This window comes from Schistocerca americana, chromosome X (assembly GCF_021461395.2).
Source record: "Schistocerca americana isolate TAMUIC-IGC-003095 chromosome X, iqSchAmer2.1, whole genome shotgun sequence".
Lineage (NCBI taxonomy): Eukaryota > Metazoa > Arthropoda > Insecta > Orthoptera > Acrididae > Schistocerca > Schistocerca americana.
In genome coordinates, this window is record NC_060130.1 from 765,400,785 (window position 1) to 765,417,124 (window position 16,340).

The window sequence follows — 16,340 nt, forward strand, 5'->3', positions numbered from 1 at the left end:
TGTTACATTGGCAGTATGCCATGTTGACATACCAATTGACACACCAATTCTGAGCTGGCCTGCTTGGCTCTGAGCTCACTAAGTAAATCTTCATGAAATTTAGGCATGCACACTGAATTCATCATGTGGTGCAACAACTTATTAAACTGACAGTTTGATAGTATCCACACCTGTCAACACCTTCTTTCTTTTGAATTCAAATTCTTGCAGTCTTTTTTAAGTCTGAGTATATTTCCCCTGTCTCGTAAACATTGCACACCAGATGGAATAGTTTTGTCATGGTCGACTCTCCCAAGGACACAAGCAGCTCTGAGGGAATGTCATGTGCTCCAGGGGTCATTTTTCAGCCTAGGTTTTTCATTGCTCTTTCAGATTTTCTCACAGTATCATATCTCCCATCTCATATTCATCTACTTTCTCTTCCCTTGCCTTCAAGTTAATTTCCCTTGTATATAGTCCTTCCATGTTTCAGCTCTCTCTTCTTTGCTTAGTACTGGTTTTTCATCTGAGCTCCTGATATTCATATAGCTGCTTCTCTTTTCTCCAAAGGCCTGTTTAATTTCGCTGTTGGCAGTATCAATCTTTCCCCTAGTGATACATGCTTCTATAGATTTACATTTTTTGTCTAGGCACTCTTGCTTTGCCATTTTGCACTTCCTGTTAACACCTCTTCATCTGCTGCAGTTTTATATTTTCTCATTTCATCAGTTAAATTCAGTATCTCCTGTGATATCTAAGGATTTCTACTAAGCCTTGTCTTTTTTCCTATTTGATTCTCTGATGTCTTCCTATTTCATTTCTGAAAGTAACCACTTGTCTCATACTGTATTCCTTTCCCCTGTTGTAGTCAGTTGTCTCTAATGCTGCCTCTGAAACTCTCAACAATTCTTGTTATTTCAACTTATCTAAGTCCAATCTCTGTAATTTCCTAACTTTCTGCAATTTCTTCAGTTTGAGTCTACAGTTAATAACCAATAAATTGTGGTTAGAATCCACTTTTGACCCTGCAAATGTCTTATCATTTAAAATCTAGTTCTGAAATCTCTTTCTCGCCATTATATAATCAATCTCAAACCTTTCAGTGTTTCCAGGTCTCTTTCATGTATACAACCTTTTTTTATCATTATCAAACAGCATTAGTGATGATTAAATTATTCTCTGTGAAAAATTCTACCAGGCAGTTTCCTCTTTCATTTCTTTCCCCCAGTCCATATTCTCCTATTTGTCATTCTCTTCCTCTTTCTTCTACCAAATTCCAGTCACCCATCACAATTAAGTTTTCCTTTCCATTAACTTTGCACTTACTTATCTGTAACTGTTTTTAATTGTACAATACGCAGAACTTTTAATTTTATAATTCTCAAAGTTTCATTGACATATATAAATAAAGGCAGGGCTATTTTTGTTAAATCTAATTTAGAAAGTGCTGTGCAGGATTTCATTGGGTAGCTGAAAGAAAATATAAGAATGCAACTTTTAGTTAGTAGAGCTGCTTCGCAATAAAGGAAATTTTCATTACAAATTCAGGTCTGTAAATGATGATTGAAGAGGAATTAAAAATGCCATTAACATAGCTATGTTTTTGTTTTGTAAATATTCACTTTGTTTGCTGCCATACAGCTAAGTGCTTACTTTTGTAATGGCATGTGTTGTTGTTGAAACCATGTTGTGAAGAGAACCACTGGAAAATTTCAAGATCTGTCTACAGCTACTTTTTCTTGTTTTCTTCGAATGACTATCAAATTGTTCATGATTAAGGAACTTTATTGAATCTTGTTGTATGTGAACTCTTAATGTCCCATAGGCAATGTGTACCTTTCATTACAGTTTTTCAATAACTGCAGGAAGTCGTTTATATGCTGTTGTGCCTAGATACTGTATGACAAAACACAGTCTTTGCCATGATAGCTTTTTAAGCTGTTGTAATCTATAAATCAATTACTCATTTGTAGATGAAACTCTTCTAAGCAGATCAAAGATTCATAAAATCAAAGTACGCAGTTTTTTAATCATCCGTATCAGGGATGGGTGCGTGAGATGCCTGTGAGGCTGACCATGGGCACTGTATGCATTTGTATGTGCTGTGTGGGCACAATGCATGCGCAGCTAACATTCTCTTAATCGCTAACAGGGTCAAAGACTGCCAAAAATACATGATCAACAGCTTACACTTGAGTTTGTAGGCACATTAGATTGTTAACATTCCTTTCATTGCCATAATTATAACAGGACAATACAAATATAACATGTGCATAGTATTTGCAGAAGTATAGCCTGCCTTGGGTTGCACAAAGGTGCCATCAAACGAAAATGTAATAACACTTAGCTTATATCAATTCTGTTGTAAGGAAAAGCAAATGGATTTATGCTACTGTGCGTGCTTTTATGTGCCATTTCATGACATAAGGCTTTGCATGTCAATTATAAGGTTGTAAAAAAGTCATGTTGTTTTCCTATGTCTGTCAATGAGGTGTTCAGATGACAGAAAATGAAATGACTGTCTACAGTTCAATAGAGGCACAACACAGTGACAAAGAAACAGATTAAGAATAATGTTTTCCCAGTGTAATGCCGTAATGATCCCAGCAGGCTACAAAGTAAGAGCAGGTACAAGCAGTAAGATACATTCTAAATTCTGCTGTACTGTTCTGAGGAGAACTAGGGGATTGGTGGCCAGGGATCAAGAAAAAGAGAATAAACTATCACTCTCATCAACTTAACTTTCTGATCACAAGTACAACACTGACTTAAGTAATAAGCAATTTTTTTTCTAACATGTTGATTTTTGAAGTGAGATTACTGGCCATCAGATGCATTGCCCCAGTCAGGTGAAAGTCAGTAAGGGTACACCTAAGCTTCAACTTTGTACTTTCATTGTTGAGAAAACAGTTTCACACGTATATGTGGTTACAGACATACTGCAGGAGCTATTTGAATCATCTGTGGGAATTGTTCTTGAGGGAAGTTCTTTTAAACCATATCAATATTTTCTGCAGTGCAAAACCTCTCACTGAGCACATGACTACACTGAAATTCAGGGAGTTCCAACTGAATTCAGGAGGTATGCTTTCAGTGCTCACTGCAAAGAATTGCAAAATCACTAAAATTAAGTTCCAATTGATTTTAATCACTAAATCTACAATCAAAGTTTTGTAACAAAGCCTGTACACAGTAATAAATTCAGTGTCTCCTTTTCAAAATGTAGTTAATTTGTAACTAATGCAACATTTGAAAAGTGAACAAATGACACTTCTAGAAGTTAGAATCCAAGATGTCATATCCACAGCCAGCCACTGTGGCCGTTTGAACCGTTTTTGTCATATCCACATGAAGGTCATGGAACTCTTTAACTGGCATTTCTGTCATGTCCATGAATAATGCTATGTCTTAACACAAGCTGAAAAACATTAGAAAACAACACCTCAACTCTTGTCAGGATACTACAAAAAAATATGGCCAGTGACCATAGTTACTCTCTAGCTCTGCTAGGAAAGACTTACACTGTCGATGTCCCAGACAATGCCATCTCAGTTTATTAATGGTTTTTACAACAGCAACCATGACACCACTTATTTTGGCACATTTTGCCAGCAGATTAACATGATGCAGGACACTTCTTTTATCATCTCTCTTTCTCTTTCTCTTTAACAACACGAGACTTTTGACAAACAAATCATTACAGGAGCTCTATCTGTCGCGAACAATGGAAGTTTTTCCTAATAGAGGTCATATTTGTCAATAATGTTTTCTAAGAAAGAAAATGTATCATTGGCTGTAGTTGTATTGAGCATTGGCACTTAATTAAGGTGTTCCTCCACGACGTTGAACTCAGCATCAACACCTCTCACAAATACAGTAATCTGAGAAATGTCCATTACATCTGTGGCTTCAATCAAAGCAAAAGAGAAAAAAATTAGATCTTTAGTCCTATCTTTAATTTTTCATCTCCATGTCATTTGCCATTTCTTCAATATGTCTGCAAACTGTTCTCTGCAAAAGAGGAACTGTTTGAAAAACAGAAAGAATCACTGGACACATGATTGTTGCAGCAGCAACAAAACAGTCTTTAACATAGTCTCCATTGCTGAAGGGATGAACTGTTTTGGCTATTTTAAGAGTTATGTGATAGCTCACTGTCATGTCACCACCATTGTCAATGATATTGTTCTCTTCCTTTAAATATTTTTTGGGGAAGAGGTAAAACTGAGGGCAAAACCACATAATGCTTTTTAAATAATAATAATAATAATATTTTCAAGAAATGAAATACATCTGTATGAATTTCTTTCTTTCTTTCTCATCTAGAGAAATTTGTCCTTGCTTTCCTCAGTATCCAAAGTAATCACAAATTTCTTATAAAGGAGCTGAAAATGTCACTTCATGTTGCCTTTCTTCCACCCCAATAGAATATCTTCACAAAAGAGGCATTGTGAGCCATTTTGTGTTTCAATAAATATGTAATATTCTTCCTACAGTAGGTTGAAGCATAAGGAGTCTTGGCATAAAGTGACTGCAAAATCCTACTTGGATTTTCAGAACAGTATTGATAACAACTGTGAAACAATATGTTCTGTAATTTCCTTGATGAGATATCATTGCCTATTTCTTTCACTATTACAACAACACTTTCTTCACTGGCCCAGTCTTTGTATGTAAGTTAATAGTGTAAACTTGGCGTTTGTAAAAAAAACACGTTTGTCCACACACTGTGTGGTGAGAGCTTCTTGCTCACACACCTTTCTAATTAATGTTCCCATCATTTTGGGTAAATCTTACTTTTCTGTACTCTTCTTTTCTAAAACATGAGCAAAGTACTGATTTCTGAAATAAGCATTGTTTGGCACATAACAGATCAACCAGATGGGAATATACCACTGTATCTAAATTTCTACAACTCAGTATTTATTTAATGTTGTAAAATGATAAGGTTTCTAGGAAATGGATGATATCTTCTGTATACAGAAATTGCTTGTTGCTTCATAATAATAATAGTAGCAATAATCAATACTTATTATTATTAGAAATGATAAATGTTGTAATTGCCAACTTGTAATTTGACAGAAATTTAAAGACAATGATGCCTGCTTTGTAATTGAGAGACAAATCATGGGTTCTCTAGAACTTGCATAACTTGTGAATATAAATTTTGTGTGTGCTAATGGTAATCTAAATCCTTAGTTCAGAGGTATATTTTTTTTACATTACAATTCCTTCATTACTGTTTGGCTTTTATTTCAGTTTGTTGCTTCTAACTTACAACTTAAAGTTTTTGCTGCTTTTATCAAGGAAATGGGAGCTGTGGTGATCTATATGACCACTCAACAGTCTTTTGCACCTCATGAAGATTTATCAGAGTAGGGTCTAACGTGTGCATAACGCTCTCCGTAGCTTTCCAAGATCGGTTCAATATTGTTGAGACCAGATGATCAAATGGATGGGGCAGGTACTTCCTTGGCTATGAGTCCATCAACTACTCTCGCAGTGTGAAGGAGTGATGTAGTCACATCTGCTGAATTTACTGATATGTATGGGGTTGTTTTAGATGATGTAAATGACTGTATTAGATATGAAACAGGTTCTTGCTACCAGCATGTAGCATTGTGCACCACAGTTCATAAAACCAGACAACCTTTTCATGCGCTTCAACCATTCAAAGTACACCCTTGCATCACATGTTGCTTGTAGCAAAAATGTTGTATAGGGTAGTGATCTGTGTACCTTATAATGAGGAATTGTTGTAATGGTATGGTTGTGCACTTGTTTCTATTATCAAGCAAAGCACTGCCAAGTAATATGTTGCGCTATAGCTCATTGGTGGTTACAAGGGGCAGGAATACTGTGGCTTCAACACAACAGCTTTCTCTAATTAAATTACTTAGCAGCTTATATCAATGTATTTCAGTCTGTCCCTTTAAGCACCATTTTTCCCTCTAGCATTACCTTCGTCACTAGCCTATCTAATTCTACTAGCTATCTGTTATGGTGACAATGGTTATGCTGCACGTGTTTTCCTCACCTATTATGTGTAGTCCAGTTTTACTTCATCTTTTACATGTGCATTTCACTTTTAATTACTCCCATTCTTAAACCTTTGCATTCGGTTTTTATGTGTAACATTTAAAAGTTTCTTTCTTAATCACTGTTCAGTGACTGTCATTAGTAGATTTATTTTAGTCGAGAAAGATTTCTTAGCCAGTGTATTTAAAAAGTTTTCCTTCTTGAACATTAAAACCAACACAAACTGTGTACACATCTGTACTAAGCAAACTACCACATGCAGTGTCTAGCAGAGAGAGCATGGTGTATCAGAAGCACTACATGTTCGTAGCACCTATCACTGGAGTTTTTTTGTATCATTCCTACGCAAACTAAAGAAGGCACTCCTATGCCAACTAAAGAAACCTGTGATGGAGTGTGCAGGTCTTTTTTCAATCTTCTATATCTCTCCTCTCATTGCAGTTTGGTAAGTATACCCCAGTGATCAATAGTACTCAAAAATTGGTTAATAAGGATTGTGTAAGTGACCTCTTTCTTGTGTAAATTACACTTCTTTATGATTCTTACTGTAAATTGCTGTTTGGTTTATACCTTCCTCTCAACCTTATTTATATGGATGATTCACCTTAAATCTCTCTGGACAGCTACTGCTAGAGACTTGATGGTTATGAATGAACTGTGAATTGTGGTTTACTTGACTCATAACATCAATATCTAAATCATATTATTCGGTAACAGGAGATATGTTAAAAATTTATAATGAAACTTCTCTACAAACAGAGAACAACTAATTCTAACAGCAGCATCCTAATACTAATTCAGCATTGATAAAAAAAAGTTACTGAAATCTAATACTCAGTTACATGTTACTCAAATTATCAGTTCATCCCACAGAAAGTCCTATAGCCTTATTTATGGAAAACTTTGCTTCCTATTGAGTATTTTTTGCCTGTTAATTTATTTTAAATTTTCTTCCCCTTATTCTGTGGAGACAGTGCACTGAAGCCAGTGGCTTATCACTGATAATGTATTCAAACAATGTTATGTAGTTTATCTATTTATGCACATTATGTTACATTTATTTATGTTGAAGACACTAAGCTCTGATGATCTGCAAGTCTTCCTGCATTTCCATTAATTTTCTAATGATGTGGTCTTCTTGTACACACCTGTGTCAACTTTGAAAAGACTCAGAAAGTTAAAAAAAACAGTAAGCCAGATTGTTTACATCATTGACAGTAATGGCCCTATCACACTTGCCTGAGATAAACCAAATGTTTCTTTTGTATCTCCCCCTCAATTATGCTACTCTGGGTTCTGTCACGTAGTAAGTCTTCAGTCCCATTTAATTCCTTTTTCTGTTGTTCTGTAAGCACATAATTTATTTACTAGGCAACAGTGTGTAGCTGTAGCAAGGAATTTCCAGAAGTTGAGAAATGTGGCATCAGTCAATGATCTCCTACGTAGACCCTTTCTGGATCTCATGAATGAACTAAGCAAGCTGGATTTCATACGGTCACAGCTTGTTCAGTCGATATTGATTCTTAAAGGGGATATTTCTGGTATTATATTAAGCTTTTATGATGATATCAATTTATCACACTGGCTGTTATTGTTAAGATTAAGTGATCCTTTTATTTCATATTGTTCACTACTACATAGTTTTGGCTGTGTAGCCATACTCAAGTGTGAAGTATAGCCCATTAAAGACACATACTTGGGTTACACTCAGTGTACTTGCTTATGCTACACAAATGTAAAAGCCAAATGTGGCTGACTGAACTTTAAAGTTAAGGGCTTGACACCAGACTGTATGAAAACAGTAGTTACACAGCTCCTACAAGTAAGTGCTACAATGTGTAACTACTGATTTCGTAACACTTGATGTCATGCCTGTAACTCTACAGTCTGGCCAACTATAACATGCTTCTTCAATTGTGTGATGTAGATGAGTAAATTGGCCAATTATACTTCACACTTGAGAATAGATATACAGCCAAAACTATGTAGCAGTGGAATATATAAAATAAAATCATAGCTTAATACTAACAATACCAGCCAATGTGGCAAACTATTATCATTCAAAAAACTCATTGTGACTGTAGATCCCAACTACAAAAAGTCTTATCAAGTGTTCAACACAGTAAGTAAAATAAAAGCCAGCACTTACTGTGAGGAGGCAAAATGTATAGCACTGCCAATAGACACTACCGCTTCAGATCTAATATGTTTTTTCTCAAAGAGCAGAGAGGGATAGGTTGTGGTAAGTTAAAAAGGAAGGTCAGAGATGGTATGGTTAGCATAAATGGGACTAGTATTGGTTACAATCAGCCTCATGATGCCAACTGAGGAGCCACTTGAGTAAGAAGTAGTAACTCCAAGATCTGGAAAGTTGGTAAGACAGCTGAGAGAGGGGTGTGTTTGACCACATGCCCCTCTGTACCACATGATGCCACATGGCAAAGGGTGACATGGTAGCTGTTCAGCATTACTTGGGCCTTCAGGGAAAAAAGAGAGGAGAGGTTAGTTAATGGAGATTAATTCCAGAAGGTTGTTGGGATGCAAGGATGTGTTGAAGGGCAAGCTCGCATCTCTGTAGTTCAGGGAAACTTGTATCAGATGGGAATGTTAATAGGGCCATGTGCTGTAGCAAACACTCAGGTCTCTTGAGTCATGCTGCAGTGCGTATTCAGCAAATGAGTACTGGATGTCCCTGGGGTGGGCAGTTCTTCTATGGCCATTCATGTATCAGCCAGTTTAGTGGTGCTGTGGACAGAAATTTGTTGATAAATAACATGTGAGGTTTCACCAGTTGGTTGCTGTGCCTTTGATATTGTAGGATTTACCAGTGGTGGGGCTGGAGTTGGTGTTAGTGAGTGAGTACATGGGGCATGTTTTACAGTGAGGACACTTGCGTGGATAGGGATGATGGTTTGGAATGTCATAAGCTTTGACTAGGATGTTACAGAGGCTAGTAAGGTTATGGAAGGTGACAGTGAGAAGTATGGGGAGGGTATCAGGGAGAAAGGATATCATTCCAAGGCTAGACTTGAGAAATTCAAAGCCACATTAAAGTAAAGTATTGAGGCATTCTAGGCCTGTGTGGTACATATGACAAAGGAGTTGCTTCTGAGTTTTTGGGAAGTAGGAACTGTATTAGTCAGAGGGTCAAATGAGGATACTGCCTGGGAGATTTGTTTGTAAATAAAACTGTGGGGTATCTGCAGAAGAAGAAAGCTGGGAGAAGTCGTTTGTGTTGTTGTTGAGGGATTCAGTGGTGGAGCAGATATGTTTGCCACTCGGAGAGGTAGTAGCCATTGGGAGAGATAGTATTCTATGGCTGACACACTGTTGTTTGTGGGAGGTCTGTGTAAGGTGAGGCCACATCAATTCTGACAAGGAGGATTCCAGGTGGGAGAGATGTGATAAGGAAAGAGAGAGTTTGACGTGGGAGGGGTGGCAGCTGTCAAAATGTAGATATTATTATTTTCAGAAGTTGGTCCCCCACATATTGTAGGTATTTGAAAAATGTCATGATTACCACATCAAGAAGTTGATAAAATTCTTTATTTAACAACCACTTTTCCATCATCAGGTTCTTAAAAGCATTTACAGCATCATATTAGGTGAATATAAAATCACTGACATCAGATAATAGAACCCTGAATTTGTCACTGTTGTTTTATCATAATATAAGTTACATTGTCAGTATATAAACTCTGATAGGCAGTACACTCTTTCATGTTACATGATCAATCACTTTTAATGCTACGAATGAATGCATATTACATACCACGTAGGTATGTGGTATGCATCCATTCATAGCATTAAAGCCAATTGCTAACAATTGTTTAACATGAAAGAATGCAGCACTGCTTAGTACAGTTAATTTATTGATAATGTAATTTGGTCGGCTGCTGTGGCCGAGTGGTTCTAGGTGCTTCAGTCCAGAACCGCACTGCTGCTACGGTCACAGGTTCAAATCCTGTCTCGGGCATGGATGTGTGTGATGTCCTTAGGTTAGTTAGGTTTAAGTAGTTCTAAGTCTAGGGGACTGATGATCTCAAATGGTAAGTCCCATAGTGCTTAGAGCCATTTGAACCATTTTGATGTAATTTGTATTGTGATTTGACGACAGTGCCTAATTCATGGTTTTATTATCTGATGTCATTTCATTATGAGTGCAGATAACAAAGATGTCATCGATAAATCTGTACTAGGCCAGGGGGCCAAGTTTCTGTGCCTCAGGAATGCCTTTTCCTTGTGGTCAATGAAACGTTTGGCATAAGACAGTGCCCTCTTGGTTCCCATAGCAGTTGTAGGTCTGGCCTTCAAAAGTGATGCAGGTATGGGTAATGATGAAGTTAGATAGAGTGATAATAAATGAAGTTTTAGGAAGACTGTCAAGTGGCCGTTGGGAGAAGTAGTATTCTGTGGCTGAGAAGTATTATTCTGTGGCTGTGGCCTGTTTAAAGTGAGGTTGCATCAGTTCTGACAAGAAGTGTTCCAGGTGAAATGGAGGTGGTAATAAATTTTAGATGTTTCAGGAAAGACTGTCTTCTTTTGTGTACGATGAATGGCTCTGTTTGATTGACCTTGTTCACTAGCACCTCCAACTCAAATCTGTAACATTACTCATTGCCAAAAGATCTTCCTGTGAAGTTTATCTTTACCTTCTTTCGCCCTTTATGGCAACAGTAGCTATTATACAGGAAAAAGGTTCTTTAGCACACCACCACACATCATTGCACAAACTATAGCTGACAAAAAAAGAGAAGGCTGAACTTGAAATCAACTAGGATTTCTTCTCTGAGTGGAAATTAAAGTCTGTTTTGTTTGTAAAAAAGAATACAGCCTTCATTTCCAGCAGTATTCAGTATGGTACCCTTCATTAACTGAATTCCTAATCCAAAGAAATCTTCCTGGGGTTTTTTGACAAAATTTGACAATGACAATACCATGTCTCTTGAAGGGAATCAAAGAATTCCTGTCTTGATAGTATGAAAGTAGTTTTCACAATGTGACACTTACCAGCTGAGTGGATAATCCTTTTGAGTAGATGATTAGCAGCAGTCATGTGAGTGCTCTGCAAACAAGTAATACTTTGAGTTACTTCCAGTTTGGAGATGCAATTTCTTTTGTCACCTTTATAACTATGGATTCCCACTTATTAAAATCCTTTCTTAATTAACTATACTTTAGACATATTACAACTCATCAGCTTCAACTGACACTGAAGTGGCTGAAGGTATGGACCAAGAATACTGGTTTGAAGTTTATCATGGACAGATCTGTTTGTGTAAATGTTAATCATATATACGGGTACTGTATTTTTAATATTCTTGACCTGCACCCACAACTTCTAAGAAGTCAGTGAGATTCCTTGGTTTTATATTTTATGAAAACTCTCTTGGCTGCCTTATTTCAGTGACCATAAAATTAAAACTTCAAAAGCACTCGGCTTATTTAGATGTTTAATTGATAAAATGTTGTTGGCATTAAATATTTCGTTTTTCAGCTAAGTGTTGAATGTCACAAAAATTCCAGCATTGCAGTAATGTGACCTCATTTTTAAAAATTATCGTGCAATGAATGTTTACAAATGTTTTGTCAAGAAATTATAGAAGTTTCACGGTCACAAATGCTATTGATGACTGACACTTTAAGAAATGAAATCCTCCAAAATTTGTCACTGTTCTCATTTTCATTCGCTCACTGAAAATTATGTCTTACAGGAAAAAAACTTTGAAATAACTGAGATAAGCTAATGTTTACTGTCAGTAGCTCATTAAAATAATTTCTTTAACTTTAACATGGTTCAAATTGGCACTGCCCCTATCTGTGTGCTGGTGTTGGTGAGCCTTACGATGCAATATGCATATAACTTTTGAACTACTGTGCAGTTTCCTGTTTATGAATTAGGTGCGAGGTTTTGTACGTAGTGCTTACAAACATAAAATCCAAAAGCTGTAATGCCTTTTGGTACTCAGACAAGGCAATATCTAATGGACTTAAATGTCTAAATCAAAGTAATTTCATACTCAGGAAATGAATGCAGGGGAGCAGATATAGGATTAATCAGTCACTACTCTTGGGTGGATGTGGTTTATCATTGTCTTCCTTCAACCTGTTATGCAAGTGTGCATCTGTGCTGTGTAGATGACTGTGTTGAGTACATGGCAGGGAGTGTTTGGTATGTGTTTTTGTGGATGAAGGAAAGGGGGAGGGTGAAATTCAGTCCCAGCACATAGCATACACCTTCCAAACATCACTAAGGGTGCTGCTGAGCTTAACATCACCATCTGACAGACTGATTACCATCAACAATGTCCTATACCCTCACTTTATTAGATACTGTGAAGAAGTCTGGAATTTAACCCAGGATGTTGCTGTAAAGACTGGTGATCAGCAAGCATGTCTCCTCCCCTTGTAGCCAAATATTGACCATGATAATTATCCACCACCAGGATTCAAACTCACATACCTCAGAGTTGAGTGCCTTCTAACAGAAGTACATTAGTGATCTTGACTACAGAGACAGGTGGACTTTAATGTAACATCTCAGAATTTGATTCGCTCCATAGCATTATTACTAGAAGGACTCTGGGTATTTTAAGTTTACTGTGGTACAATAAAAAAATTATTCCAAATCTTTTTTCTTGGTTAGATTTTATGTTATTTTAAAAGAGTATCTTGATTTGAAAATTGTACACACAATCAGTCTTACAAGGGAAGTAGCCTAGACTGTGCAGTAGGTCTGCCTGACTATGTAAATTCATTAGGAAGATGGCTTCTTAAAAGTCTTTAACCCTGAATACCATGTGATACTGAAATCACTGGATCAGATGAGGCATGAAATTCTTCATTTGTTCCAGTTTCCTTAGTACTGTGCATTACATCAACCTAGCAGAGAAAATTGTTCAAAATATTCATTACGTAATTTACCAGTTATAATAGCTTTGAATGGCAGTGACATTCTGTTGGTTGCTGATAAAGCAACAAAAGAGACTTTAGGCAAATTGACAACAGGAGAGCATGCTACCACTTTGTATGCTCCTATCTTTCTGTTGTGCCAAAGGGTCATTTGTCAAAGGAAAAATATATTGTTGGGTGTGAAGTACAATAATATTTGAAACATGAAACCTTTTACAAACACATGTGCTACCTTCCTCCAGCCACAAAAAGCAGTGTTGTTCTGATGTAGCTACATATTAGTCAAACTGCACTGACATCTGATGCAAAGGTTCTTGCCCTAGTGGGAGGTCAAATCTGCGTGTGGTACTTGTGATATACTGTTTTCAGTGAAACCTATTTTAATTGTTTATATTTTATGCACTGACAGAGGGCTATCCTTGATCTAAACAAACATATTGACAGAATCCCCTATATAATAGTGAAAAAGAAAAGCTTTTTTAAAGCTATTGTCAAATGGCAAGTTTACCCAATTATTCAAATGTAAGTGTATGGTTTATCACACAGATCAACCATACAGTTACATTTGAATATTAACTGTTACAGTCTCAGTTGCAAATTGCTGCATGTGATAGCTAGTTTCAATCACTCAGTGATCATCTCCAGATCTAAAAATAAAATTAAAACATCTACCTGAGTAAATAAAATAGATTGAAAATATTCATTTTTTAAAAAATTCTATCAGGTTAATCATGAGTTGTCAAAAGTTTTGTAAATGACCATAGTCAGTAGCTGTAAAATAAGAGGAACAGCACTATAAGAAGATTTGTAGCACCATTCAGTGTTATACAACTCTGGGTTGTATAGGTCCCACCTTCCCTGCCCCCCCTCCCCCCCCCCCCCCCCCCCTGTCCCCTTCTGACCCCTTGGAAGTCTGCTATAATGCTGTCCCTCTTATTTTACAGTTTATGACTCTTCAACATTTCATAATTCATGCTTAATCAGGTGAAATTTTAAGAAATTTAAATTTTAAAAATTTACAGTCTATTTTATCTACATGAAAAGATACTTATTAAAGTATTATTTTTATTTTTAGAACTGGAGATGATTATTAGGTGATCAAAACTAATGATCATTTGTGATGATTTGCAGCTGAGACTTTTACAGCAGATATATATATTTTTAATTATACTGTTGCGGGATCTCTCAAGACAATATGTCATCTCATATGAATACTAACTCTTAGCATTTTGTTTAGATTTGGAATGTTCTGTATGTTATGATATATCATAACCATTTATCAACTAAATCTTCAATGTGTATCTGCATGCGTGTTCATAGTGGTGATGTGTGTTTTAAGACTTAATTTCATTATTTTATAAACTGTGAGTTTTAATTATTACAATAGAAATTCCAGAGAAATCTGCAATGACAACCAATCACCTATAGAGGTATGTGGTACACAGAATCATATAGTAGGACAGACATGATACTAGGTTTCATGGTACCACTCTTTTTCTAATGTAAGTACACACTCTCACAACAACCATGTAGAAAGCAAAAGTCACCCACTTCTTCCCACAGGTTTACATACCCTTAAGCTACAACTGAGTGGCTGCTTTTTCTCATTTTTGTTTACAAATTTAATTTATTTTAACTGCTCTCATTCAGAGATATTTAAGGATGAATGCTGATGTCCTCCATGTTGAGTGTCCTAAAACATAACACAATTCTCGAATACAGTGGATAGAAAAGGTCCTTTAACATTTCAATAAGAACCAGCACTACTTCTTTTGATTTGTAGGAACTCTATAGTCCTAGATCCAAAAAGGCTGTAAATGGTTTGATTCAGTTTGACACTATTTCCCTTAGTGTTATGTACATCTGAATTTTGAGGCCTGACTACTCAGTGACTTTCATGCATTTTTCATGTAATTATTGTTGTAAATGCAAGGTATACTCATGATGGCCACAGGATTTTTGCATTTTCTAAAAGCTTCCGCTTCTTCCTTAAGTTGTTTGGATATTATTTGAATTTCCTCTCTTTATCAGCAATTACTTTGTTCCATAAATTAACCCTTCACTGAGAGGCTCTTCCTTTTTGTTTACTATAGAATTTTATTTCATTCACTTAGTATAAAAGTGCTTTTTCATAGAGAGAACTTTTCATAATGTTGCACCACAAAAATTTTGGTGCAATATTGTTTTGAAAAAAAAAAAAAAAAAAAAAAAAAAAAAAAAAAAAAAAAAAAAAAAAAAAAAAAGGAAACAGGAGGACTCCATAATTCATGTAATACTGAATTGTATTTGCAAACAAATAATCTTCTACATGAAGATTTAAATTAAAAGTTATTTTTCATTATACCTATTACCTATAGATAATGTAATAGGCTATAATATTTAGTTTTGTATGTGCTCATTAAATACTGCAGTTATTACTTTCTTCCATCAAATTGTAAATTCAAATTGTCAATTCATGCCATGTACAGAAACCATAATAACATTTTTTTTTTGTCTCTTGCAAGCTTCTGATAAGCCTGATCTTGGACTGGAAGAGCTTGCTGCTTTAAACCTGAAGTCCAGGTACCAAGTTTTTGAGAGATCTGAATCTGAATCAAATGAAATTGAACGTTCTCCAAGCAATGTGAGTGTGAAGAGGTCTCCAAGCATTTTGAGCAAACTGGCAAGGTATGTTTATTATATTATATAATTTTTTGAGAATATGAAGGTTACCCTTAGTTGAAAATCCAGGAATTTCCATAATTTTATGGAAAAGATAATTCCACAAACATTAAATTGCACCTTACGATAACAAATATTGTGTTTCTTTCTCTAGAAAACTATACTTTATGTTTGAAGTTTTGTGACTCCAGTTTTTTTTGTGTGTGTGTGTGTGTGTGTGTGTGTGTGTGTGTGTGTTTGTATCTTTTTTTAAGCAGAATATAAATGAATAATAATAGTTTTCTGTGACAGTAATACTTTTTCTTTTGTTTTAAACAGTTGACTTCCATCATAGATATCTTTTAAAAGGCATATTTTGTTTCTCTTCTGCTTCCTCTCCTTCATTCTGTATGCAGCATATAACTAACTGTTATTTTTGGATTTGGATGTTGAGAACTGTTTTGTATTTTTGTTCATTGTTGTCTCTGTCAGTCTCTTAAAATTAATAGGTATTCAACATAGTTTAACATCCATAGAATGAATTTGATGGTGAGTTTTCACAAAAACCTTCTTTGATTCACTGTCTGAAAATAATCAGATGCATTCAGTTTTCTCTTTTTCTTCTTCTTCATTTATTTTGTTGTTTAATAGGTCATTAGTAAGTACCCTCACAACTTCAAATCCATGTAATAATCCCTTTGAAACCCCAAGGGCACTCCTGAAACACACACACACACACACACACACACACAACACACAAACACACACTC

General features: G+C 35.8%; 1 protein-coding gene across 5 annotated transcripts in view; it reads left to right on the top strand.

Annotated features, from left to right (window-relative positions):
• Nucleotides 1-16,340, top strand: part of LOC124556772 (LIM domain and actin-binding protein 1) — a 222,180-nt gene that overhangs the window by 130,459 nt on the left and 75,381 nt on the right. For all 5 annotated transcript variants that reach the window (XM_047130782.1, XM_047130783.1, XM_047130784.1 and 2 more), the window contains one exon: nt 15,435-15,597. In XM_047130782.1, the coding sequence (XP_046986738.1) occupies nt 15,435-15,597 (163 nt within the window). The remainder of the gene's footprint in view (nt 1-15,434; nt 15,598-16,340) is intronic.